General features: G+C 41.5%; 1 protein-coding gene across 3 annotated transcripts in view; it reads left to right on the top strand.

Moving 5' to 3' along the window:
• ppp1r1c (protein phosphatase 1, regulatory (inhibitor) subunit 1C) overlaps positions 1-18,532 on the top strand; it is a 117,365-nt gene extending 98,833 nt beyond the window's left edge. Inside the window, exon 5 of one of the 3 annotated variants that reach the window (XM_063052047.1) lies at positions 13,327-18,532. In XM_063052047.1, the coding sequence (XP_062908117.1) occupies positions 13,327-13,424 (98 nt within the window). In that variant the 3' untranslated portion in view covers positions 13,425-18,532. The remainder of the gene's footprint in view (positions 1-13,326) is intronic. The other 2 variants (XM_063052045.1, XM_063052046.1) reach the window with 2 other exon arrangements.
• The last annotated feature ends 2,410 nt before the right edge of the window (positions 18,533-20,942 follow it).

Genomic DNA, 20,942 nt, shown 5'->3' with positions numbered 1-20,942 from the left:
AGAGAAATAAGAGATTCTTCAAATTCTGGAACTCTTGAGCAACACATACAGAATACTGGAGGAACCCAGGAGGTCAGATAGCATCTATGGAGGGTCTTAGCCCAAAATATTGACTGTTTCTTTCCCTCCATAGATGCTGCCTGATCTGTTGAGTTCCCTGGGCATTTTTTGTGTGCATTGCTCATGAAATCTTTCTACTTGTTCAAATGGTTGTATAACATTTAAGTCGGTACATTCATTAAACCATAACTAGAAATATCTCTTGAATTAATGGGATTGAACCTGGTCTAACACTCCTAAATAATTCAGAGACAGTGGTATGAATTCTGCCATAAAGAAACAGGCAATGACATTTTTTCCCCAGTTATTTATCCTGAAAATAAATTATTAAGGTTTGGATCATTGTTTCTGAAAGAAGGGAGAGTTTCCAGATATAACTCGGTGTGGAGTAAATTTATTGTCATTGAAGTGACTGCTGCGTCACATGGCTTTGAAAAATTATTTCTATCACAGTTACAGGAACTGAACAGGTAGCTCCCCTTAAATGTAATGACGATGTGCCTCACCAGTTCTCAAGAAGCTCACAGGATCAGCAGACAGAAACAGGCACAGATGAGCAAACTTTGAGACCTCAGCGGAAAGATACACCATTTCTGCACCAGCCACCACCACTCAGGGCAGGTAGACTTTATGTTACATATTGAGCAAGAGTACTATTCCAACCAACTCGTTTCATAGCCTGTCTTTAAAGAGGAAGGATAACAATAATCTACATGTATTTCACAAAATTACATTTTTCTTGTGCTCACTGCAGGGAAGGATGTTGCTAAGTTACTGACATTAACTTGAACAAATATAATTAATAAACAGCTGTCAAATTAAACTAGGTCGCAAGCTCGTTAAAAGCGCAAACACGAGGAAATCTACAGATGCTGGAAATTCAAGCAACACACACCAAAAAAAAATGCTGGTGAATGCAGCAGGCCAGGCAGCATCTATAGGAAGAGTTACAGACGACGTTTATCTCAGCCCGAAACGTCGCCTGTACCTCATCCTATAGATGCTGCCTGGCCTGCTGCATTCACCAGTATTTTTGTTTTGTGTGAGTTGTTAAAAGAGATCTTAACTTATTTCTCCTTAAACAGATTAACTGTTTTTCAGGAAAATTCAAAGCATTGAAGAAGTTTCAGACAAAATAATCTAATAGAATTATTTGGATACAACTGTTATACCTATTTACTAAAAGTAGCATAATTATAGAAACATAGCAAACCTACAGCACAATACAGGCCCTTCAGCCCACAAAGCTGTGCTGAACATGTCCTTACCTTAGAAATTACGTAGGGTTACCCATAGCCCTCTGAGCTCTATGTATCCGTCCAGGAGTCTCTTAAAAGACCCTATCGTATCCGCCTCCACCACTGTCGCTGGCAGCCCATTCCACGCACTCACCACTCTCTGCGTAAATAATTTACCCCTGACATCTCCTCTGTACCTACTTCCAAGCACCTTAAAACTGTGCCCTCTCATGCTAGCCATTTCTGCCCTGGGAAAAAGCCTCTGACTATCCACACGATCAATGACTCTCATCATCTTATACACCTCTATCAGGTCACCTCTCATCCTCCGTCGCTCCAAGGAAAAAAGGCTGAGTTCACTCAACCTATTCTCATAAGGCATGCTTCCCAATCCAGGCAACATCCTTGTAAATCTCCTCTGCACCCTTTCTGTGGTTTCCACAACCTTCCTATAGTGAGGTGACCAGAACTGAGCACAGTATTCCAAGTGGGATCTGACCAGAGTCCTATATAGCTGCAACATTACCTCTCAGGTCCTAAGCTCAATTCCACGATTGATGAAGGCCAATGCACCGTATACTTTCTTAAGCACAGAGTCAACCTGCACAGCAGCTTTGAGTGTCCTATGGACTCGGACCCCAAGACCCCTCTGATCCTCCACACTGCCAAGAGTCTTACCATTAATACTATACTCTTTCGTCATATTTGACCTACCAAAATGAACCACCTCACACGTATACGGGTTGAACTCCATCTGCCACTTCTCAACCCAGTTTTTCATCCTATCAATGCCCCTCTGTAATCTCTGACAGCCCTCTACACTATTCACAACACCTCCAACCTTTGTGTCATCAGCAAATTTACTAACCCATCCCTCCACTTCCTCATCCAGGTCATTTATAAAAATCATTAAGAGTAGGGGTCCCAGAACAGATCCCTGAGACACAGCACTGGTCACTGACCTCCATGTAGAATATGACCCATCTACAACCACTCTTTGTCTTCTGTGGGCAAGCTAGTTCTGGATCCACAAAGCAATGTCCCCTTGGATCCCATGCCTCCTTACTTTCTCAATAAGCCTTGCATGAGGTACCTTGTCAAATGCCTTGCTGAAATCCATATACACTACATTTCCTGCTCTACCTCCATCAGTGTGTTTAGTCACATCGTTAAAAAAAATCAATTAGGCTTGTAAGGCATGACCTGCCCTTGACAAAGCATGCTGATTATTCCTAATCCTATTATACCGCTCCAAATGTTCATAAGTCTTGCCTCTCAGGATCTTCTCCATTAACTTAGCAACCACTGAAGTAAGACTCACTGGTCTATAATTTCCTGGGCTATCTCTACTCCCTTTCTTGAATTTCCCTGAGAACATCTGTTCCCAATCCATGCTTCCAAGTTCTTGCCTGATATCCTCATATTTCCCCTTATTCCAATTAAATGCATTCCTAACTTGTCTGTTCCTATCCCTCTCCAGTGCGATGGTAAAGGAGATAGAATTGTGATCACTATCTCCAAAATTCTGTCCCACCGAGAGACCTGACACCTGACCAGATTCATTTCCCAAAACCACATCGAGTACAGCCTCTCCACTTGTAGGCTTATCTACATATTGTGTCAGGAAGCCTTCCTAAACACACCTAACAAACGCCACCCCATCTCAACCCCTCACTCTAGGGACATGCCAATCGATATTTGGGAAATTAAAATCTCTCACCACGACAACCCTGTTATTATTACACCTTTCTGGAATCTGTCTCCCTATCTGCTCCTCGATGTCCCTGTTACTATTAGGTTGACCTCTGATCAACAGAGGTCAAGGGGTGCCACGCCCCCACCTCTTTTGCCTCCCTTCCTGTCCGTTCTAAAACATCAAAGCCTGGCACTTGAGGTAACCATTCCTGCCCCTGAGCCATCCAAGTCTCTGTAATGGCCACAACATCATAGCTCCAAGTACTGATCCACGCTCTAAGCTCATCCACTTTGTTCATAATACTCCTTGCATTAAAATAGACACATCTCAAACCATTGGTCTGCGTCCCTTCTCTATCACCCGCCTATCCTCCCTCTCGCATTGTCTCCAAGCTTTCTCTATTTGTGAGCCAACTGCCCCTTCCTCCATCTCTTCAATTCGGTTCCCACCCCCAGCAATCCTAGTTTAAACTCTACCCAATAGCCTTAGCAAACGTCCCCACCAGGATATTGGTCCCCCTGGGATTCAAGTGCAACCCATCCTTTTTGTACAGATCACACCTGCCCCAAAAGAGGTCCCAATGATCCAGAAATCTGTATCCCTGCCCCCTGCTCCAATCCCCCAGCCACACATTTATCCTCCACCTCACTCTATTCCTATACTCACTGCCACATGGCACAGGCTGTAATCCCGAGATGCCTAAACTTTGTGGTCCTGCTTCTCAACTTCTTTCCTAACTCCCTGCAGTCTGCTTTCAGGACCTCCTTCCTTTTCCTGCCTATGTCATTGGTAAGAATATGTACCACAACCTCTGGCTGTTCTCCTTCCCACTTCAGAATATCGTAGACACGATCAGAAACATCCCGGACCCTGGCACCTGGGAGGCAAACTACCATCCGAGTTACTTTCCTACTTCCGCAGAATAGCCTGTCTGACCCCCTAACTATGGAGTCCCCTATCACTGCTGCCATCCTCTTCCTTTCCCTACCCTTCTGAGCCACAGGGCCAGACTCTGTGCCAGAGGCGCAGCCACTGTTGCTTCCCCCAGGTAGGCCATCTCCCCAACAGTACTCAAACAGGAATACTTATTTTTAAGGGCTACAGCCACAGGGGTACTCTAGCGTCTGACTCCTGCTCTTCCCTCTTCTGACTGTTACCCACTTACCTGTCTCCCCAGGGCCCGGTGTGACTACCTGCCTATAGCTCCTCTCTATCACACGGTCTCTTAGGAGCTGCAGCTTGACCCACCTGGTGCAGACGTGGCCATCCGTGAGGCTGGGAGTCTCCCGGACCTCCCACATCTGACACTGAGCACAGAACACGGGCCTCACACACATTCTTCCTGTCTGTATTCTACACAGGCAATCTACCTCACCTGGATCCATTATTGCTGAAGCCTTGTTGAGCCAAAGCCTTCCTACTCTGTCTCCCTCTATTCCGTTCCCCGCTCATCTGACGCCCGCTCTGTAAGTGTCTCCTTTTAACTCCTCTCGCTGTTCTCACTGGCTGACGTCCACGCGCTTGCACAGTCATGCCCCGATCAAACTGCTGAAAAATAACCATCTCCCTTTAAACTCTTCTCGCTTTTAAATACTGCTCGCTGTTCTCACTGGCTGACATCCACATGCTTGTGCAGTCATGCCCCGGTGAAACCGCTGAAGAAATAACCTTTGTAATAAAAATAACAGTCATGAAAGCTTTACATGGCTACTTTTAGATGACAAAAGATAAGCATGCAGCTAACAAGCACCAATGGAACTAGATTCTTACTGGCACTTCTGTTCCATTGTAATGTTGCCAGTAATGCAATAAGAACCATTTGTACAACCTTCTACCGCAGTGAAGTGGGAGAAGCACTGACAATGTTCTTGGCCTCAGAGAGCTTAGACTAGGCTTGCCAAAAGTTGAACAGTGAATCCACAATTTCTCATTGGAAGCACAAGTGCATTCCCTTGCTTTCCAGTTTTCCCTTGCCATCAGTTTTATTTTCATCCCACCCACTGTCTGAGGCCAGTCATAAAGCCTTGACCTATTTGTGAATGAGCCGAGCTTCCAAAATTATCTTCATTTCATCACAAAGAAAAACTTTCTTCCATATTTGTATTTGGTGTAATCTTCATCCCTGTTTAAACCCATTACACCTGCCTGGTATTCAGTTGTTTGGCATCCATGGTCCTCCATAATCTCAAAGTTAAAATCAAATCTCCCCATGGCTTTGAAACTCTTCATCACAGTAGCATCATAGAGTTTACACTACTTGTAACTGTGTGGTTTCACTTCAGATGCTCCATTGCTACCACATGGGTAGATAAATTAACCAATGGAAATTATCCTCAGTAATTAGGCGAGTGGTGGAATCTTGATGCATGGTGGAAGGTTGTCGATGACAATGTGGGGAGAATAAAATGACTTTGGTGTGTAGTTAATGACATGAGTGTTTGATGATCAGCATGGATGTGATGAGCCAAAGGGCCATTTTACTGTCTCAACTGTCACATAGTTGCCTTATATTGTGTGTATTCACTGGTGGACAGGCCTCAGCCATTGATTCTAATCTCTCAATTTACTACCTGCCTTTTCTCATCGTCATTTCTCTGACCTCTATTGGAGCACAGAACATTACAGCCCTTAGGCCCATGATGATGTGCCAACCTTTAAACCCATGGTAATATCAATCTAACTCTTCACTCCTCCATAGTTCTCCATTATCTATCAACCATGTGCCCATCTAAGAGTTCCTTAAATGGCCCTAATGTATCTGCCTCTACCACCACACCTGGCAGTGCTTTCCATTCTCTGTGTAAAGAACTTACCTCTGACACCCCTCCTATATTTTCCTCCAATCACTTTAAAAATACACCCCAGTCATTTCTGCGCTGGGAAAAATCATTGGCTATCCACTCGATCTATGCCTCTTATCAACTTGTACATCTCTATTAAGTCACCTCTCACCTACCTTCACACCGAAGAGAAAAACCTAGCTTGCTCAGCCTATTTTCATAAGTCATACTGTCCAATCCATGTAGCATTCCGATAAATCCATACCCTCTGCAACCTCTCTAAAGATTCCACATCCTCCTACAATGAGGCGACCAGAAGTAAACACAATACTCCAAGTGTGGTCTCACCAGCGTTTTATAGAGCTGCAACATTACCCCATGGTTCTTGAACTCAATCACTCGACTAATGAAGACAAAACACCATAATCATTCTTATCAACTTATGTGGCAACTTTGAAGCATCTATAGATGTGAACTCCAAGATCCCTCTGTTCCTACACACTGCCAAACATCCTCCCATTAATCCTGTATTCCACCTTCAAATTCGACCTCCAAAAATGAATCAAAGTTCAAAATCAATTTATTATCAGATGATATATTTGTCATCATATACAACCCTGAGATTCATTTTCTTGTGGGCATTCACTGTAAATACAAAGAAACACAATAGAATCATTGAAAGACTGCACACAACAAGATGGGCAAACAACCAATCTGTAAAAGACAACAAAATGTGCAAATACAAAATATAGATAGATAAATAAATAAACAAACAAACAAACAAACAAGCAATAAATATTGAGAACATGAGATGAAGAGTCCCTGAAAGTGAACATATAGGTTGTATTCAGTTCAGTGTTGGGCTGAGTGACATTGAGTGATGTTAGCCTCTCTGGTTCAAGAACCTGATGATTGAGAGGTAGTATCTGTTCCTAAGCCTGGTGCTGAGGCTCCTGTACCTCCTCCCTGATGGCAGCAGTGAGAAGAGAGCATGTCCTGGATGGTGGGGTTCCTTGTTGATGGATGCTGCTTTCCTGCAACAGCACTCCTTGTAGAGGGCTTACCTGTGATGGACTGGGCCATATCCACTACTTTTTGTAGGCTTTTCCATTCAAGGACATTGGTGTTTGCACACCAGGCTGTGATGCAACCAGTCAATATACTCTCCTCTGCACATATATAGAAGTCTTTCAAAATTGTTGATGATGCACCAAATCTACGCAAACTTCGTTGAAAATAGAGTTGCTGCTGTGCTTTCTTTGTAATGGTCCCTACGTGCGGGATCCAGGACAAATCCTCTGAGATGATAACAAAGATAAATTTAAAGTTGCTGACTCTCCCTACCTCTGATCCTCTGATGAAGACTGGTTCATGGACCTCTGGTTCCCTCCTCTTAAAGTCAATTGTCAGCTCCTTGGTCTTGCTGACATTGAGTGAGTTGTTGTTATTGTGGCACCACTCAGCCAGATTTTCAAACTCCCTCCTATACAGTATGCTGAATTGTCACCACCTTTGATTCATCCAAAGACAATGGTGTTATGGATAAAATTAAATATGGCGATGCAGCTGTGCTTAGCCTCACAGTCATTAATATAGAGCAAGTAGAGCAGGGGACTAAATACACAGCCTTGCGGTATATCTGTGCTGTCCGTGATTGTGGAGGAGATGTTGTTACCAATCTGAACAGACTGGGATCTGCAAGGGAGGAAACTGAGGATCCAGTTGCACAAGGAGGTTTTGAAGTCTAGGATTTTGAGCTTTTGGTTAGTTTTGAGGGGATGATGGTGTTGATCCCCAAGTTGTAGACAATGAATAACATCCTGATGTATACATCTTCTCTGTCCAAATGTTGCAGGGTTGATGAAGAGCCAATAAAGTAGTATCTTCTGTACACTTGACTCTTCGCACTTTTCCTGGTTAAACATCATCTGCCACTTCTCAGCATACCTTTGCATCTGATCAGTGCCCCACTGGAACCTTTAGCAGCTTTTAATACTGTCCTTAACTCCCAACCTTACTAACCCATCCTTCCACTTCCTCATCCAAAGTCATTTATAAAAATCCCAAAGAGCAGGGGTCCCAGAACAGATCACTTGCCACTTGTCACTGACCTCCAGGCAGAATACACTCCATCTACTATCACCCTCGTCCTTCTATGGGCAAGCCAATTCTGTATCCACACAGAAAGTGTCTCTGGATCCCTTGCCATATGACTTCCTGAATAAGCCTACCATGGGGGACCCTATCAAATGTCTTACAAAAGTCCATATACACCACATCCACTGCTCTACCTTCATCAATGTGCTTTGTTACATCCTCAAAGAATTCAATCAGGCTCATAATCACATGCCGACTATCCCAAATCAGCCCATGCTTCTCCAAATACTTGTAAATATTGTCTCTAAGAACCTTCTCCAATAATTTGCCCACTACTGAAGTAAAACTTACTGGTCTGTAATTCCTAAGGTTTTTCCTACTCCCTTTCTTGAACATTTGCCCTTGACCAATCATCTGGTACCATCCAATAACCACCGAGAATGCAAAGATCATCACCAAGGGGGCAGAAATCCCTTCCCTTGCTTCTTACAGTAACACAGAATATTTCTCGTCTGGCCACAGGATTTACACAATTATTTGTGCAACTTTCCCTAATCTGCCTCCCAGCCTGTCTCTGTTGCTACTGGAGTATCTATTTTAAGGTGATTGTTGGAAATATGGGGGATTGGAGATGTCAGATATACAAACAGGGTGGTGGATGTATGGGACGTGTTGCCAGGGTAGGTGGCAGATTCCTAGATAGGACATGGATGAAAGAAAATGCAGGGCTATGTTGGAGAGGAGTTAGTTAGATCTTGAAGTAGGCTAACAGGTCAGCACAACTTTGTGGGTCAAACTGTCTATACTGGGCTATAATGTTCTATGTTCTATAGGGGTTGGGATGGGGGTGGGGTTGGCGTGGGTGGGTGCTGTGTTTCTGCAGGAGGCATCCTGGCAACATTATTTACTGTGGACCATGTCTGGTCCATGATGCAGATTGGAGCATGAAAGATCAATCCCCATGATAAGAACATCAGCTTGAGGTTGGGGAGAAAGTGGCGGTGGTTGTTCAGGAGGTTAATTGGCAGGGCACCGGCAGGAATACAATTGGGAACCTAAGGACAACAGTAGTGTTTTTGGGATGGCAGAGGTGTGGGGTCAAGTGCAGGAGAATGAAGAATGGAAGTGAGTGGATGGATTAAGCCGCTAAAGAAAAAAATGTTTAATGGAGAACTTGTTATGGAAACAGTTCAAAGTGTTGGACCCCCTCAACCAAATAGATGTTGACTCCAACCCTTAGTTTCAGAATTGTTTTAGTGTTCAGCTGTGCATGGAGGATCCGAAAGAAAATGACTGGAGGCAAGCTACTGGTCCTCCAAGTCAACGAATTTAGTTTTGGCAAAAGTGCACCACATATTGAATAAAAATGTTAGCTACCTGAGAATTTCTGGGTTCTTCACCCTTCATTCAACTGACCACCATCAGGCTTTCCAGTAGGGGTCAGCAACACTCTGAATGTCAAGAGTATGTCAACCTCAGGATTACTGCCCACAATAGGTTTGTTGATTAAAGGGTACTTGTAGGAATAGCTGGTATGTTGCTGAAAATAGAATCTGAAGAGTAGAACTTAAGATCCGGAGATAACAAATTGATAGTAGTTGGCGAATTTTAAATCAGTGAACTAAATAATCTGAAATAAAAAGCTGATGTCCATAAGCTTACTGGATAAGACATCTGATTCATCAGTGTTATTTAATGATGGAAATATCCCACATTGCCAAGCGTGCAGCTTCAGATCCAGAGTATATATTTGCATTATAACTGCGTTTGCAGTGACCGGGCCTCTCAGTGTAAAAGAATTAAGGAAGGGACAATGGCAACAAATGCTGACTCATCCAGCAAGGCTAATACAGTATGTAAAAAAAAATCTGGTTTTCTTTTTTTTGCTTTCTTCTTTATTCACTGGCACCATATTCATACAAAAAGGGAATTTAAAAACTGTTAATCAACTCATAAGCAATTTGACACATCTGCTCGATATTATTTTTGCAAAGATTGTTGTGCATAGTGTATACATACACCCACATTTTCACTTCGATTAATGCTGAGAAGGTAGGCATGATCTGCACTAGATACTAAACCACAAGCTTCTGTTTTATAAGTTTGAAAAGCTGCAGGCAACAAGTTTACCAGGAAGCAAAACACTCTCATCTCATCAATTTGTTTGGGAGGAGGAAAGAGATAAGATTGACAAGGGTGAGGTGTGGTGGCTGGGTAGGTTGGTAATGAAGTGATCAGGAATTAGTGATCTCAGTAGCTCTGATGTTGGTAGGAGCATTTCCGAATTTAACACATAGAATGTACTTTGAAAACACAATTCTGGGAGTTGTACTGGTGTTCGCTGATTAGGTGGTAAGTAGACAAATTCTGTTTGCATTCATGAACCGAGTTTTGAGCAGGGTGCTTCAACCAGATGCTTAGGCCTTAGTCTATAAATACAATTGTCTTTGGGCAGTAACACGTGCACCTATGTGCAACTCACCAAAATAGAGTGCTTAGATGCACATTCTGTAACAAAGAAACAGGGATGGATTTTAAATGTTCTGTTGACCTATCTTATTGATATCATCATTTGCCAATAGGCTGGCTGGTGGCACAATGGCATTAGCACCAGACTCCGGAGCGAAGGCTCCTGAGTTCCAATCCAAGTCGGGCCACCCGGCAAGCACGCTTTCCATCTGTGCCGGGTTGAGCATCGAGCTAGCCACTCGGCCTCGTAGGAAAAAAAGAGGGTTGAGTCAGGAACGTTCATATCGTGACCCGGTTAATCCGAAAGGAGACCAATCCTGACACTACGCGCCAGACAAGAATGGCTGACTGTCTGGTGCAACATGCTAAAAAAAAAAATTTGCCAATGTGTGAGTATTCACTGGAATACCAATGGCTACTGAGGTTCATGTTGCCTTGCCACAGCACAGAATGACTATGGGACACAGATTCCATCTTATATTTCCCAACAACATTAAAACAGCTGTAGGTTGAGCCAGTTGATTTCCTCAATTTTCCATGTTTGTACTGTAGTTGTGTGACCTTTAATTTAAACATCCAGGGCTTGGGGATCATTTTTTTTTTGACTGAATGGTTTACATCATCTTCTAGCATCTCACTGCTTTCTGATAGTTCCATGCCTTTTATACATTTTCTGTTCAGCTTCTGGTGCAACAGTTACTTTTTTGTTCATGTTCTTTACGAGACATTGGGAATCATTGTTTCCTGGAACTCAGACATATGGGCCTAGAGAATGGTTTGGACCTGGAGGCTGTTGCAGCATTAGCATTGAGGATCAGATCATTGCAGGAATGGGCAAAGCTGCATTCGAGATGTCTGTAGAATATCAGCAGACAGCTCAACTATCGTTAAAAGTCTGACCAGTAAGAACTTAAACTTGAGTATTGATCAACACATGGAAGTACAATACTGTTGCTCTCAAAGAGATTGTTGAAAAAGAGGCAGGATTGGCAACTCATTCAAGTTTATGAAATCTGCAGATGGGATAGGGAATGAGAAATTATAAAAGAGAAGATGGTCTTGCAAATTGATTAAGATGTCCTTCATCACTAAAGTGCAAGATATCCTGGAGCTTTGAACAAATGAAAGGGGCACTATTCCATTTCTGGAGATATACTACAGGCTTCATGATCAGCAGATAAACAAGGCAGGTATAAGGACACATCAAAGAGAATCCTACAGTATGAGAGGATTTCAACTTCTCTGTGAACTGGGATCACCTCTGAAAGGCTTAGAGAGGGTTGATTTTTTTTAAGAGTACACCAAGGAGAGCTTTCTAAACCAGCCATGGATAGTCTGTCAGAGAAGGTAAGACTGGACCCAGTCCTACATAATGTAGTTGGAGTGTCAGTATTTGAGATAATGATTGTAACTCTAAGTTTGAAGATAGCTTTGGAAAGGAATAAGTATGGTCCGGGAATCAAATTACCAAACTGGGAGAAGGCATCTTTCAAAATCACAATGCAGTAGCTCGTAAAAGTAAACTAGGCAGTACCAACTTGCAGGTAAGTCTATATTGCATAAGCAGGAGTGATTTAAAGGTGAAATAATGAAGCCAACATGTTCCCATAATGTTGAAAGATAATTGCAACAGGCCCAAGGAACCTTAGAAGGCAAGGGCTTGATTTTAAAGAGCACACAGCAGATACAGAGCTCGAGGTGTTTGTTTAGGAGTATAGTAATTGCATTGAGAAACTTCAGTATAAAATGAGTGGGCATGAAATATCAATTGCCAATAAGATTAACAAAATAAAAGAGAAAAAACAAAGCACTTTATGAAGCATGTGAAGGGCAGAAGGGTAACTAGAGAAGGAGGGGAGTACCAATGGGTAAGCTGTGTGTGGAACCAGAAGGTTGTAAATGAGCTCTTAAATACTTACCTCTATTCAACTGGGAGAACAAGAATTCAGAGAGGGGTTGATATTTCAGAACTTGTTATAATTAAACAGAGGGTATTAACTATCTTAGCAGGCTTAAGGTTAAATTCCCATAGATGGCCGTGGTTTCAAGTGGAGGTGAATTGGATTAAATAGGCAGGTACCCAATGGTGGGCAAAAAAAGCATGTTTCTCTGCTCCTTGACTATAGTATTATTGTTTCCTAATTTAGCTCATCACAAGTTGTCTGTGGCCCACTGCTTATTCTGGATTGACGAAGGAGCACTGCAAATTATGTGACATATCTATCAGGGAGGGAAGGCAGGTTTGGGGTGGGGGAAGTTAGGAAGAGTGGTCTTCCTTCATTTGAACTGAGTTGCCTGAAATTCAGGACAAACCAAATTTGATACAAGAGAAGTGTTTGCAAGAGAAGTTCGAATCAAGCAACTGCTTTCTACTTAGGGTGTGTACTACTGACGTTCTACGTTTGCAGGTTTCCTCAACAACTCCCTGACAGAACGTCCTGTCTTAAGTGTGCTTATATCAAAGTAACAATGCACCCATTGTTTAGCTTCTTCCCTAGGACAGTTGTGCAATAACTTCTGAAACTGCAATGAAAACTAGGTTTAAAATTTCATTAATCATTCGTGAAATTAAATTCTATACTTCTAGATGTTTAAGACCTATTTGGAATGTCAGAAAAAGTGTCTTATCATGCATCTTTTCCCTCACCAGATAACTTTAAGATGATTATTTTTCTTTAAAATTAGTAAATAAGTCATCACAAAATGCAACCAATGTTGAATAGTTCCAGGTGATTGGTTGAATTAGTATGAAAGGATTGGATGTTGGTCCTCATCTCTAGTTGATTACATGAAATTTCTTGGTACCTTGCAAATGAATTACTAGAGCAAAGTAAGATGCACACCGATAAGACCAGTGGAATTAAGATGCATTTGTTTCACATTTTAACCTACCAAAATTCTCTTCACAGAGCAAAGTCTGTCTTTAAAATCTTTGTCCAGAAAGAGAACTGGTCCCATTTGCCAATGCTCTTTTGCACATTTACAGGGGTGAAACACTTAAGGAGCAAAAATGAAACGCCATTCCTTGAGGAAGAAGAGGCGACATCTGAAAAAGAAGAATGGTCACCAAAGACCAACTTTTGAGCATCTGGAAAGGAGTTTCACGGTATCTGAACTGAGAAAGCTTTCCTTCTGTCATCCTGCATCAAATCTGGTGGATATTTCCAGGCCCTCATTTAATCATCTTGAAGGGGATTGGGGCTTAGAAACCTACTTGTATAAATACACATTAGACTTCAGTCCAGGAAGCAAGTCTCACACAATCAAAAATACACACAAATATGATTGTGTAGAACCAAAATTCAAATCTGTCTACCATAAATTCACTTTTAGTCACTTTGCAAATGTAATAATATTGACATTATTGGTATTGTTAAATGAATATTATTATTCTACTTTGTTGATGCAAATCTAACCTACTGTAAATATTCAAGAACTCTAAATAAAGAATGAAAATAAACTGACAGTTTAATATTTTAGCCCCCTTCAATCACTCTACATGCATCTTTGTAGCTCTTGACCCAAAAAAAATTGACAATTGTAGGAAAATTTGGCAGAGGAATGCTGGAACAATTACTACATTAAAATAATGAACTGAGACAGGTTGCCTGTGACCACTTAATTATTGGCCAAAAAGATACCAAGACTTCAGGCGTAGCAGAGCAGGACATGCACCATCTAGAGGATCAAATTGTGCCACCTTTGCTGAGATGGGGAAGGTGTAATAACGATTAGGGTGAGGGGATGGGGAGAAAATTAGCTCATTTATGGGAAAGTTGTTGAAAATGGAAGAGAACAAAAAGCAAAGTGATCAAAAGCAGCAGGACCAGTGGGAGTGAGTAAACACAAAGACAGCACTGCCAATCGAAAATGCATAGACCTCACAGCCCTTCCCAGTTTGGCAATGTAATTCAATGACTTTTCTTTTTGCCGAGTATGCTCAACATTGGGATCCTCAGATCCGGAGCCCTGTACTGAGGGAAGTAACCAGCTGCCAACTATTTTCAATGCAACACAAAAAACGCAGCTGATCTCAAGCTGCAGCTTTGTGAAGTGATAAAGGATGTTCAAGGTACTGAAGACTGAATGTACAAAACAGTAATTTGTGGTTATGAACATGTTCTTCTCATCAATCCTTCCTTTCACCTGACACTTAAAATTTTACCTGCACACAATCTGGTGAGGAACGCAGAGGGCTGAGCAGTATCTGTGGGGTTAGGGGAAGGAATGGTCAAATTCCACAAAAAGTCCACAATTCCTTCCCTTTCCCAACAGGCTGTAGTAAAGGTTAAGGTTCTTCACTGAATATATAAGCAGCAAAGATTTGATGGTAGCAAATCTTAACAGTGCTATGGACAAAGTGTCACCACTTTAAGAATTGACTGCAGTGCTATTAGCTCACTGGCCTGCAAAAACGTTAAAGGAACCCTTAAGCACTCACGTACAGATCTCTTCAAGTACCAATCTGTACATTCTGCAAGGGACTTCTTCAGAGGCCAAAGATACACTGAGCACACACATATTTGATTCAGTTCTTCCATTATTTTTCTGCACTTTTTATGTCTTTATCTTTAATTCTTTATCTTTTCATCCCCCTGGTGTGTTTGGTATCAGACATTGTTACAGCACAAAGACAGTACATTTCTGCACAAGTCATCCATCCTGCCAATGCTGCCCATCTATGTTAATCACCTCAGGTTTCCTTTAAAAATTTCCCCTTTCACTCTCATTTACTCTATATCCTACCAGAACATGACACATCGACATATATTACCACACACTTGTCTGGATTAAATTCCATTGGCCACAGCTTTGCCCAGTTTCCCAACATATTTACTACTATATCCTTGACAAATCTGGTTCAATAGCTATGTTTCTATCAATTTCCATGTCACCTGCAAACTTAATATTCCAGCACTAGTCGTTATGGTACACCTTCTGTTACAGATCTCCAGTCAGCAAAGCACTCCTAGGACCCTTTGCTTCCTATCACAGAGCCATTTTTCTCAACACACCTGAATCCTTTGTGCCTCAACCTTCTGGAGCAGCCTACCATGTAGATATTATATACACTTCTATGGAATTCCATATAAACCACATCAACTGCACAGCTGCATCAACTTTCGTAGTTCACTCCTCAGAAAGCTCAAATTTGGGAGATCAGACCTCCTCTGCATAAAACCATTGATTCCTCTTCATCAGTCCCTTGTCTTTTCAAAGTGCACATAAGTCTTCTCCTTCAGAATCTTCTCCAACAATTTCCATGGATGTAAAGTTAATAGACCTGTTTTTAAGTTTACCTCTACTGCTCTTTTTGAACAAATGAACAGCATTAAATATGCTCCAGTCATCTGCTACTTTACACACAGTTAACAAAGATGCACCAGTCTCCAGAGCCTCAGCAATCTACTCCCTTTTGTTCCCTGTGAATTCTGGGATTGATTCCCTTAGACCCAATGGGTTATCCTCCCCAATGTGCACCAGTGCCTGTAATATCACCTGCTTCCTGAAGCAGACATCCACAATATGGTCATACCCTTCCCTTATGTTAGTGAAAGGTATCCCATTTTGAAATCTTCTTGGGAGTGGAAGTGGATGGTCTCTTTTGGAATGCAGATGCCAATTCTATTGGAGAGATTTTGGAATTGGTTATCTAATGTTAATGGTTCCTTTCAGCAGGAAACCTTAGAGATAGAAGTGGTAGAAGCTCATTTAGCAGCCATACTTTAATATTAGTAACACTTTTTAACAATATACATCTCTTGGATGAGACACTACAATTACCCACGTAAAGATTTCAGATTCCTCAAACTTATGTGCACAAAAGATTTGACAAATAGAAAACTAAAATATTCTCATCTTCAAAGTTGTATGTGGGAGAATGATGAAAAAGGCAAAATCTCATTGCGTCCAAGGCAATCTTAATCCAGAGTTAACTTGGTGAAAAAGACAGGATGATGGTGGGGTTTTTCTTTTGTGACTGGGAACCTAGGACCAGTGCTGTGCCAGAGGGATTGGAGGCAGTACCTTTGTTGTTTGCTATATACATTAATGATTTGGATCTGAATGTAGGAAATACAATGAGCAAGTGTGCAAATGACAAAAAAGATGGTGCAACCAAATGCAGGAAGAATTGTCTTTGATGGTGGAATAAAATTAGTTAGTAGATTGGGCATGGAAGCAAGAAATGGAATTTGATCCTCCCAAGTAATTCCTTGTCAAAAGATTAAGAAGGCTAAGATAGACATACAAGGATGTGCAAAGTGAAATTTCTACATCTGCTGTTGACAAAATTGGAAGTATAGTAAACATGAGGAACATAGAATCCAAAACAGAAGCACAAGCAGAATCACATGAGTAACAAAGAAATCTAACAGCTTTGTGAAGAATATTTTTGCAAAATGACAATGTAAACCAACTAGTACTTTTGTAAGGACTTACCAGAATGAGGGGTGTGATTGCAGAGGGTTTTGGGGGAATCTACGTAAAAGTCTTTGAAGGTGGCAGGACATTATGGAAGAGCAGCTAATAAGTATTAGGCAGCATAAATCAAAGTATAAAATAGGAATTCAGGAAGGTTCTGCTAAACTTTTCTAAAAACTCTGACTTGGCTACAACTCAAGATTATTTTCATTTCTGACAAAACACTTCAGGAAGAACACAAAGAGGGCGCAGAAAAAGACATACAGATATGAGAATTTTCACCTACATCATTTGAAAGGAAAAACAGGAACGAAGAAGGCGGGGAAGAAATTTGATACATTGTGCACCAAAACATGATGGAATTACATGGACTTGAAATCAACTGTTTTGATAGCTGATGGAGAGAGGGCCAAAAATTATAGATTCAAATTTAAGGCAAAAAGCCATTGGGATAAGAAAGTAGTAGATGGGAGTAGGAAAGAAAACTAAATGCAGATCCGAAATCATCAGGTTGGTGGAAGCAGAATCAAAGCTTCCAAATAGGAACGACAATTACATCAAGATAGAATAATTTACAGGCTATGGGAAAAAGCTGTGTAATAAAGATAATCTGAAATATCTTATAGAAAATCTTCATGTCGCTGATGGGCCAAATAGCAGCTCCCTGTGCTATAATAATTCATCAGACAACGAACATTTGAATTTAATTACCACTTTGGTGTCTTTAGAATTGAAATTCTAATGACACTGAAGTGAATCAAATAAATTGTATATAAATGAAGTTTCAATTTGTTTTAAAATGATAATTTAAACATTGTTCTAAATTGAAAGTGAAGGCAAAAATAATGTTCTTTTTGCCTGTTTCTATTATAATTCACCAAATCAGTAAGGTCCCTACAGTGCATAAATATTGATGCATTCATCCAAACAGACAAGATCTCAAGTTGTTACTGTGAAAACTATATCCTACTTCACATTCAAGCAACAAGGTTAGAAGGGAATCAAGTTCAAGTTCAAATTTAGTTTTTTTAAAAATTCAACCATACATGTGTATATTGCCAAGTGAAAAAATGGTCCTCCAGACCAAGGAGCATAACACTACATATAACTCAAACACATATCACATAAAGTAATATTACCACAAATAAATGAACAAATAATAAGGTGCACATACGATACAAGTTAAAAAATAAACAGCATAACACTGCTGGCACTTCATACATGATAATTTATTTATTTATTGAGATACAATGTGGAAGAGGCCCTTCTGGCCCTGTACCACTACTATATGATGAGATTCATACATGGTGGCAGGGATTTCAGTAGTCTTACAGCCTGACGGAAGAAGCTGTTTTCCATCCTAAGTTCTTATCTTAATGCTACTGTACCTTCTGCCTGATGGTAGAGAGTCAAAGAGATTGTTGGACAGATGGGAGGGATCATTAACAATTTAGGGGCCATGTGTACGCAGTGCTCCTGATAAATATCGCTAATGTGTGGAAGAGAGATCCCGATGATCTTCTCAGCAGTGCTTGCAATCCTTTGTAGGAACTTACTGTCATATGTCTTGCAATTCCCGTATCTGACAGTGATTCAGCTGGTCAGGACACTCTCAATGGTGCTGTGAAATTTGGTTAAAATGGGGGGAGGGTAGAGCCACACTCACCTCAGTCTCCTCAGAAAGTGGGGACTTTGCTATGCTTTCTTTACCAAAGAAGTGGTGTTGATGGTCTAGGTGAGATCGTCCATTATGTGCACTTCCAGAAACTTGGTGCTCCTAACTCGTCATGTTAGAAAATTATATGTATATATATATATATATATATATATATGTATATATATGTATATATATATATATATATATATATATATATATGATTTTCTGACATACACAGACACACTGTATTTAAAAACCTACTAACATATCTGCATTCAAATGAAGAATATAATCTATCCTCTAAATCTGAACAGAATTAACCTTCTATTAACCTACCCATTTCATCCACCTTCCTTTTGGTATGTGCAGACTATTTCCATTTTCTCACAATACAGCTTGTTCAAAGCTCCACTCCAATTGTTCTGTAATCGTTCTGTATTGACTCATATCTTCCCACGATCATCTACATCATCCCCTAAACTATAAAACACTTACACTCAGTGGCCACTTTATTAGGTACATCTGTACGATTGCCTGTTAATGTACAGAACTAATCAATCAATCATGTGGCAGCAACTCAGTGAAAAAAAGCATGCAGACATAGTCAAGAGGTTCTGTTGTTGTTCAGATCAAACATCAGAATGTGGATGAATTGTGATCTAAGTGACTTTGACTGTGAAATGATTGTCGATGCCAGATGATGTGGTTTGAGTATTGTAGAAACTGCTGATCGCCTGTAATTTTCACACACAGCATTCACTAGAGTATACAGAGAATGGTGTGAAAGAGAAACAAAAAAAAACATCCAGTGGGCAGCAGTTCTGTGGGTGAAAATGCCTTGTTAACGAGAGAAGTCAGAGGAGAGTGGCCAGACTGGTTCAGGATGACAGGAGGCTACTGCAACCATGAGTTACAACAGTGGTGTGCAGAAGACCATCTGGGAATGTGCAACACATCAAACATTGAAGTGAAACAGCAGCAGCCTACACCAGGTTCCACTCCTGTACCTAACAAAGAGACCACTGAGTGTACAGAGTTACCATTCACTCAGCTATTTCCTTAATCAGCCTCCATGTAGCCTCATTCTACTATCTCTACAATTTAATTCTGATAAGGCTGGCATTCTGCATCAACATTCTGTGGTAACATTTCCGAGGCACCAAGTCATGGCAATGTCCTCTTCAACCGCTTTGGACATCACCCCTGCTATATGATGATCAGAACTCAAGCTGTGGTCTGGTGTTGAACTAATACCTGTGCTGATTCTGCTCCCAGCCACGGGGCAACCACCTCATTTGTCTATTTACTGTTTCAGGAGACTATTCCTCTACCAATATCGGGCTTCAATATAGCGGGATGCTTTTACAGCTCAGGGCATTCTGGGGTTCAAAGTTCAATTCCAACACCGGTCTGTAAGGAGTCCGTGTAGTCCTCCCCATGGAATGTGTGGGCTTTCTCCCGGTGCTCCGGTTTCTACCCATAGTCCAATGACGTACCAGGTAGGTTAACTGGCCATAGTAAAATTCTCCCATGATTAGGTTAGGGTTAATTGGGATTGTGGGTTGCTGGGGAACCAAAAGGGCCTACTCCAAAATGTATAGCTAATCAAAATATATCATCTATTAATTCCATTTCGGACACACACAAAATGCTGGAGGAAATCTAGATCAGGCGGCATCTACGGAAATGAATAAGCAGTTAACGTTTCATGCAAGACCCTTCTTCAGGACTGGAAAGGAAGGGGTGACGATGACAAAATAAAATGGTGTGGGGAGGACAAATGAGAAGGTGATAGGTGAAACCAGGTGAGTGGGAAAGGTAAAGGGCTGGAGAAGAAGAAATCTGATAGGGCAAGAGAGTGGACCATGAGGGAAAGGGAAGTAGGAGGGGAGCCAGGGGAGGTGATAGGCAAGTGGGGAGGAGAGATAAGAGGTCAGTGTGGGGGATAGAAGAGGTAAAGGGGAGGAAAACAAAATCCCAGAAGGAGAAACCAGTGTTCATGCCATCAGGCTGGAGGCTACCTAGACAGAATAGGAAGTGTTGCCTCATATTCTGTCCAGGTAGCCTCCAATGTGATGGCCACTCTGAGAGTGGCCTCATCATGCAAAGGAGGAGGCCATGAAACAACATGTCAGAATGGGAACAAGGATAGGAATAAAAATGATTGGCCACTGGGCAATTCCACTTCTGGGAGATGGGGTGGAGCTGCTCGACAAAGCAGTTCCCTCAATTACGTTGGGTCTCACCAGTGTAGTGGAGACCACATCGAGAGCACCAAATACAAATGACAACCCCATCAGATTCAGAGGTGAAGTGTTGCCTCACCTGGAGGGACTGTTTGGGGCCCTGAATGGTGGGGAGGGAGGAGGTGAATGGACAGGTGTATCATTTCTGTCATTGCAGGGATAAGTGCTGAGTAGGAGATTAGAGGGGAGGGATGAATGTAGAAAGGAACCACGGAAGGAGCAATCCCTGTAGAAAGTGGGAAAGTAGGGTGAGGGGAAGGGAGGTAAAGGTAGGAT

The sequence above is a fragment of the Mobula hypostoma genome, chromosome 6 (genome assembly GCF_963921235.1).
Source record: "Mobula hypostoma chromosome 6, sMobHyp1.1, whole genome shotgun sequence".
Taxonomy (NCBI): Eukaryota; Metazoa; Chordata; class Chondrichthyes; order Myliobatiformes; family Myliobatidae; genus Mobula; species Mobula hypostoma.
This window is presented reverse-complemented; position numbering and strand designations above follow the sequence as displayed.